Source organism: Apteryx rowi, unplaced genomic scaffold (assembly GCF_003343035.1).
Source record: "Apteryx rowi isolate R43461 unplaced genomic scaffold, aptRow1 scaffold_234, whole genome shotgun sequence".
In the NCBI taxonomy this organism is placed as follows: Eukaryota; Metazoa; Chordata; class Aves; order Apterygiformes; family Apterygidae; genus Apteryx; species Apteryx rowi.
Window position 1 is genome coordinate 55,609 of NW_020448686.1, and position 8,176 is coordinate 63,784.

Genomic DNA, 8,176 nt, shown 5'->3' on the forward strand with positions numbered 1-8,176 from the left:
TCATTAGCTAGATAGACAGGACTGTTTACATGTAATCGCTTTTCTTAGGCTATTGAACAACTGCTGCATTATAAGGACAAAGATAAGGGCAAATCTAGATATTACTCTCTTCCATTGCTAACTGCTTCACTTTAAGACCCACAGAAAATCATGAATGACATTCTGTGACCTACTGCAAGCAGCCAGCTGCCCCCTTCATCAGCACCTGCGCCTAACGCAAGCACAATGCCAGCATCCCTCGCAGCAGCCAGGTCCTCACACCATACCACTGCCAGTCAGGAGGTCTCTCCCACCCAGCTGTATTACAGAAAGACTCCCAATGCTTAGGAGACAACAGAAGAAAATAATTACACTCACTGTTGATTAGTATGGCCTGAACTTTTCAACTTACTCAGTGTTGCCAAGTAATGAGCACATCTATTAGCATCATGGAAGGGAGCTTACTGCTTGCTTATTCAAGGAACATTTGCTAATTTACACAATCTGTTTTTACACATCCTACCCTTTGGGAGGACAGAATTAGTTTTGAACAGTGACTGAATTACTTGTCAGGCCCTCATCTTCTACTGAATGCTAAGTGATTAGTTAATCTAGGTAATTTACACACACATATATGTAAATCCATAATGTAATAAAAGCTTACAGTCAACTCTTTTTGACAGCAGCTGACAGCCTGAAATAAGCTGTTACCATACAGCCATGTTTCTCTGGAGTTTAAATGGGGTAGTCATTTTGTCCATCCTAGAAAGGACCAGACAGCTTCTTTTAATGATTTTTAAAACATGTCTGTTCAGGCTGAGAAATAAGTAGTCTTGAGAGCAGACAAAGTAAATGCCTTGGAAACTGAATATTGGATTCCTTGGTCTCTAATAAATTTCACAAGTGGAATTGCTGTTGCCTCCTCTTCCCTTCCCCGTAAGCTAGAGTTTAACATCTGTGTCTCAGGGAGATCCTTGGTGTATGAACTCAAATCATGGCCTCTCTTACTAGGACTACTAATAGGTCTCAGATGACTGATTTTCAACAAAATTCATAGAACACAAACAGATTTGTTATCTCTGTTGAACTTGCCCTACAGGTTGAAAAATCAAGTAGGAAGGACAGAGATCACAAAACCTCTCTCTAAACCTGGCATCCCAAGCACACAACTCCAAACAAAAGTTTTTCCTCAAAGTTTTTCCCTTTTTTAAATACAGGCTTTAATAAAAAGGGGAGGAAGGGGAAAATCTGCCTTTCCTCTTCACACAAATATCTACTGCAATTCCCCCTTTCAACCCCAAAACACAAAATTTAACAGAGCATAAGACACTTCCCATGTGAGAAGACGCTGCTTTTAAGGCAATCCAATTTCCTGGAGACTTGAGATGAGCCATATCTAGAGCTCCCATTGGAGATAAAACCATCTGTTTCAAATTATTTAACTAGTCTGATAAATACCTTGCTCTCTTATATTTTCATCAATAGAAACTTCAAAGAATTCTTTGAAGGGGATTTTCACCCTTATTTTAAAGCTAGAAAAGCTACAGGAACATGATGGGAAATCTCCAGCAAGTTTCACTGAAGACAACCTGCTCTCTGCCCTCCCCAAGTTTTGAACTCTGGCAACTGATACAGCCTCAGTGTTGACAGTCCAGTCACCTGGTACCATCTTTTCCTCATCACTAGCAAGCACCCTAAATGGCTTAATAAGCGCTAGTACAGCACAAGTTACTTACCAGCAGCCTCCAAGTTGTTATCTTAAGAAACGGACATGTCTATACACCACTTAAGCCCTTAAAACCACAGAAGGGAAGCAGCAGCTCCCTCTCTGCCATATCTCCCTCCATGCTTAAAGGAAATCTTGTTCACTGAATCTGCACCTAGGAACTTCCATTTCCTGTCCTACATTATAGCATGGGCTGCTTTTAAGAGTCCTCTTCTTCCTAATACCAGCTCCTCTCCCTCATGGAAAAGGTTAAAAAAAAAAAGTTAAAAAAACCCCTTCCTTATTCAAAGCAGCGGATAGCACTTCTTAACAGAGCTACAAAAGAATCTTTTTTTTCTCCTGACCCAAACAAAATACGGCATGGAAGGACTGCTTACAAGAGCCTTCTTGATATGTTCTTCCTGRCTTGAAGAACATGCTGCCAAAAAGCCCTCCTATAAGAACTTCAATCAAACAGTAAAATAAGTTCTTCTAATTTTTCACTGGCATGGCAAATCTTGGATATTTCAATCCCAGCACCTTTTCCTTTTCCTATATCCCCAGTTGAAGCCCCGGGAAAACACAGCTACTTTTTAGGCCTTCTGTTCATACTTTTCCTATAGTTACCTTTACATGGTATTATAAAACCCAAGGAGCATAGGAGAGCTGTGCAGCTTCCTTCACCAGAAATTGCAGTTATTCTACTCTCAGCATTTTGTTCAAGTTAACTCTGTGGTGAAAAGTCACAGGGTATTTTACAAAATGCAGCCTAAAATACTTTAATCTATAACTGTCAGTCATCCAAATGTGATTATTTCCACCATCTAACCATGCAGCATAAAGCAGAATGTGGCTCAAGTGCCTGTAACACTAGAGAAAAGTTCTCTGGTCCCCCAGGCACAGCTAAGATACTCTGTTACCACTATAAAGCGAACAGCCTGAAATCCTACCTAAATGAAATACTTACTCTATGGTAAATATCTCATTATACAACCTAAAACATTGTATGGTTTTTGTTAAGAGTCCCTATTTAAAATACTATGTGCTTCAATGAACATGAACTATGAACTTTAATGAATGCTCTTAGTTGATTTAGCCTGCATTTGCAGATACACAGGCTCAAGAACATACAAAAAACCATAACTTGAAAATAAAATTGTCATTAGCATTTAATCAGCTATAAAAATAAACTAGCACTTTCAATTTACATCTCATTGCACAAGATCAAAGCTGGCCTTCACTGTAAGCACAGGACAGAGAAACGCCTAGGTGTGGAAAGTGAAGAAGTATCCTCTTACCAAGAGAAAAAGAATAAGGAATAGCCATTGAAAATTCAATTCACACTGCACAAATACCTTTTCAGCCTTAGCAAGAGTGAAAATCATCACAGACCTCTGTGCTCCAGGTCTACAGTCTTCACAAACTATCAAATTACATCTTTAACAACCTTTCAAAATATGGACACAACTGAACTCCTAGAGAATTGTATGCTTCTCCAAGTAAACAAAGAAGCAGCAGAAGCATTTGTTAAATTCAACAACCCGCATAAGCTTTATTAGATCATTAGATTTACAAGAATTAACGGTAACGGTGCAGCTGCAGGGTATTGCGTCTTCTCCAGGCAGCACGACGTGAGCCACCAATGGTATGATGGAATTTGTGGCCCTTGCCAAGACCACGACTCTTCCGCCCGGCTGATGTCAGCCCACGCATCTCTCTGTGTTTGTGAACTGGCTTGGTGATCCATTGGGTATCAGGGTTGCGCCTGATGGCCTTGTGGAAGGGATCAATCAGGATCACTTCGAAAAACTTGTAAGTGGAGTCTTCACCCACCCAATAGGAGTTCAAGACTCTCAGAGCCCCACAGTGACGGCCAGCACGTTCCTATGAAAAAATAAAAGCAAACACCTATAAAATCATGGAAGTAGGGGCAATCTCCATGCAGAAAGATATGAATAACTCAAGCCTAAGATCTAGTTGGCACTAGATTAAATTTGCCCTGAGAGAACATCTTTCCAAAAAAAAAAAAAAAAAAAAGTGCATCTCTTCCAGTTGCAAAAATACAAAAAAAAAAAAGAATAGCTAAGAGGAAAGCTGTATTCAAAAAAAGGTAAAAGGCTGCCAGCATTCCTAAGTGAAATGGATTTTTAAAGAATGTAAGGAGGAAAGTGTTTGGTAAACAAAAGAAAGACCTATTTCATAGACAGAAGCACCCAGTAAGTAAATACACAGAGTTAAGAACTTCAAGGTGAAGATGTGGCTAAAGAGCACAAGCTGCACTGAGGCCATAAAACAATCTTTTGTGGGAAGTTATGAAATACTAATAATCAATCTGAACATCCAAAGCTAGAGGGAAGAAAAACATTTCTGTAGAGAATAAGCCAGCTTTGATAGGAGAAAAGGAACAGCTGATGTAACAGGTTCCACTGTTTGTTCCACTGCTATTAGTGCTTGCTATTCCTATCCTCAGTTGGGGCTGGAAAGAAGTGGGATTGGTTTAGGAAACAAAAATAAAAGTAGAAAGTATTGATTATGTAACGCAGTTTGCCTTTCCTATCAAAAATACTCTTTATTTTACTTTTAGAGTTAGATACTGCAAGCGTGTCCAACTCTAGGGACTTTATCATCATAGGAAGGTATGAACCAACAGATCCTACCCGTATTCTATCCCTCTGCGACCTAACATATTACTACAGTCACTAAACAAAGACTATTTCCTGCATATGTAATAAATTTTAGTTCAAGTCCTTCTATTACTCTAGCATGTGGGAGCAACACATGTATTAAGCATCAGGATACCAACTGCCTTCAACCAGCTTTCGTGTGGGGATGACAGCTACTATCAAAGTTTTGTATTTCTATAATATTTTTTATCTGAAAAATAGAAATTTTCCAGTAAAGGGCAACTCCGAGATTCAGAAAATTTCAGACCAAAACTGAGGGCCAATAACCTCCTCCACAGGCAGAGCTATGGCCACAAGTGACTGTGTACTGGCCACCAGTTATCTGGGAATACCATATATTAAGAGCCTGTCATGAGCACTGAAAACACAGAATCACATTTTTAACTTTAAAAGAAACGTGGGTGATTATTTTAATTAACATGTCCCATTTACTTTTTTTTAAATAAGCACCACATTCAACTTGCTGAGGCTCTATGCCATAACAGGTGCCAACAAAGACATCATTGGCATGCAGGAGCAAAGTCTGAAACTTACTTAGAAAAGGAGAAATTTTCAAAGTTTTAGGAACAGAAAAACCTTCTATTTAAAGGTGTAAGGGTAATGAGCAGTCTCCATCATTTCACAATGTCTCTTTTTTGAGTCTGCAGACCAGTACAATATTAACCTAACCCATGGGAAGGAATTAAATTTTTTTCCACAGGTAAGAACTACATCTCCTCAACCCGACTACTACTGTGACATTATGAAATTTAACTAAGGTCTCATCTAATGAAAGTTTTCATTTTCAGTATTTTAGCAGATAAAAAACATCATACATAACCAATCTTTGTGCTCCTGAGATACCACAACTTTTATAACATGCTAGGGATCTTCTGGTACTGGCCTTTATTTTCAGAGCCTACAAACCAGCTAAGTATGTTGTACTACTACTATAAAAAACAGGTGCTACAGGATTTAGGGCAGCAACTCATCTGAACTCTGTGAAGGGACCATTACCTAAAGCTGGTAATACAAACAATGGGGTAAGAAACCCCGTTTGTTTATTATTAAGGATCTTGCAGTCTGTTAATTTCTTTTTTCTATGCTGTATCAATCTTCTGTATTCTGGGATTCACACCTCACTATATGTCCTATGCTGAGTTCATTTCATATGCATGACCTTACTTCTTGGAGCAGTGCTACAAGTTTCCAGAAAACTAAGACTAAAAACATGTTACTACATATACATTAAAACACCCATGTTACTAAGAAAATTCAACACCACGAATGATTAGTTTGAACAACAGAAAGAAGTCAGACACCTTAACATATCTGAATTTTGACTTCTCGTGCCCAACCCCTTCTTTTGCAGAGTTTTATACTAATTATGTATCTATTTTTCATTACAACTATTGTGCCATACTTTAGATAAATATACACTAGAAACTTCAGTAAGTCATGTAAGAAATACTTTTATTCCCCTCGTCTGTAAAAGCAGAGTAGTTTTTTCACTGGTCTTAGCACAGCTTTTTAAGACATTCTGGTGCTTTCCTGCTATCATTATTCAAGATCTTTTACACAGCACATTAACTGGTGACTTTTTGTCCAAGTGTCTTCCACTTTTATAAGAAAGACCTTCCCTCCCCCAAGTTTCTGAACAATAACAAAATAGTCACCTCTGCTACAGACTGAAGACTCCGGGCAAACTTCAGCTGGTTAACACCATGATGCACAGGTTTACCATAGGTTGCACCTTTTGGGACTGGGCGTTTACGACCACCACGGCGAACACGGACGCGGTAGATAACGTAACCTAGAAGACAGAGTAAGCAGCAAGTGCCAATTACAGTAAAGGCCATTTTGATGTCCATATTGCACTTCCCAGCTCAAAAGCTTTACACCAAATGTTGCAAAAAGTAGATCATTGTATCAGTCTTCACCAAAATCTATAATTGGAGGTGCCTGGCACAAGATGTTTTTGTTCTTTCCAACATAATGGAATAAAAGAAGTGATATATTATACTGTCATGACTACTTTTCATTTCCAAAACAGATTATATGGCACCTTTACACTAGGCAGTTCCAAATATACTAGTGACAAGTATGTTGTAACACATACAAAAAAGAAAGCAACAACAACAAAATCCATCTAAACCAAATCTAAAATCCCATATTCTGATAGTTATATTGATAAAGCATTGAAGCACTAGCCATCCATAAACCCTGCTAAAATCTGAACCGACTGCTGGAAAATGAGGAAACCAAGCAAACTTCACAAATAGGAACAGAAGCTTAGAGCCTTAGTTTTGTATTTTCATGGTAGACAAACATACTGTTTCAAAGATTTGCTCAAGTTACAGAGGTAAGTCCACTTTCCCTCAGTCTGTTTCACTGACCAGGAACTGTACTCTAATGACAATCCAAACTAAATCATCTTGCTTATTTGAGCACATACAGCTTTAATAACTCACGATAAAGCTTGGCCCGAGGAAGAACCCCCTGTCCCCTCCCTCAAATCTAGTACATCCGTTACACTGCATACTAAAAGCAGTGGTCAACTTTGCAGTAATAAACAGCACAAGAAGAACTAAATCCAAAACCCCTTTGAATTCACACTGTCTGGCCATTTTGGCAGATGGAGAACAAAGTTCATCATGAAATGAGGTTTTGGGCTGCAGGCACTTGCTACCAATTTAACACATTTATAATATTAATTTCATTTCATCCAGGACATTTCAGACTTTCGGAGGACACCATGTTTAAGATCCAGATCTTGTTATTTTACTGAGTATCGTTTATGGAATGAAGCTGACAAAAACACAGACATTCCCTCATTAAGCACATGGACTTCACATCACTGTCTCATTACCTTGCTTAGCCTTGTATCCCAGCCTCCGAGCTTTGTCAGGTCTTGTTGGCCGGGGAGCTCGATGCAAGGCAGACAGCTGGCGATACTGCCAACAGCGGACACGAAGGAGGAAACGCATCACATCTGACTGCTTTTTCCTCCATAGCTCCTGGATGTACTTGTAGGCACCCATTCTTGTCTACCTGCTGAATTAAGAGACTGATGAAAACGTGCACCAAATCCATTTCCAAATTTGAACAGCTTCTAATATAGAGACACTGCACAAAACCACAGATGTAACACTGCTGAAGCATAACATACTCTCAAGCTTTCTTGTATCATTGCTATATCTGGTAATTTAGCTCAAACTTTGCAGCCTACACTGAGTAGGACATACAGCAGCTACCATTCTTGACAGTTTCATTCCTTTTCATGTACTCCCATGTGTTGAACTCCTCAATCAAGGAGTCACTGCCTCACATATTTCAGATACTACCAAAAATAAGAGCTAACATTTGATCTAAGTTGCAAAACTGTCTCTATAAAAAAGCATATTGTTACTGTGGCCTTTTCTTTTTACTTTGTGTGGTTTAAATACCTCTTAAAACTTTTGTCTTCTCCACAAAAACACTGCAGTACACTTAAGACACACCTGTATCATCTGGATCCCACCAGTTAGCAGATACAAGTGAACGGGGTCAAACGACCATCCAAATCACAGCTTAGTTTATTTGCACGGAAACTGTCCACACGTGAGCTGCTTACACCCTCTCTTTTGAATCAGMCCCCCTTTTGCTACCCCAAACTAACCATTTTGTGCTTTGACATGGCTGCACCGTGGCACAGAACGCCGCAAAGGAACTGAAAAGCGGGAGCCAGAGTAAGGCGTGCGGCCCAGGCCCAGCCTGCCCCCGCGGCTGCCGCAGCCGCCCCTTGCCCCCAGGGCCCAGCCCCCTCGCACCCCACCGGGCCCCCCGCCCC

General features: G+C 39.7%; 1 protein-coding gene across 1 annotated transcript in view; it reads right to left on the reverse strand.

Moving 5' to 3' along the window:
- Window positions 1-3,211: 3,211 nt before the first annotated feature.
- The window catches only part of RPL15 (ribosomal protein L15), a 5,241-nt gene continuing 276 nt past the window's right edge, over window positions 3,212-8,176 (reverse strand). Inside the window, exons 2-4 of the mRNA XM_026065927.1 lie at window positions 7,217-7,401; window positions 6,024-6,160; window positions 3,212-3,568 (exon numbers count right to left, since the gene is read on the reverse strand). Of these exons, the coding sequence (XP_025921712.1) occupies window positions 3,263-3,568; window positions 6,024-6,160; window positions 7,217-7,388 (615 nt within the window). The 5' untranslated portion in view covers window positions 7,389-7,401 and the 3' untranslated portion in view covers window positions 3,212-3,262. The remainder of the gene's footprint in view (window positions 3,569-6,023; window positions 6,161-7,216; window positions 7,402-8,176) is intronic.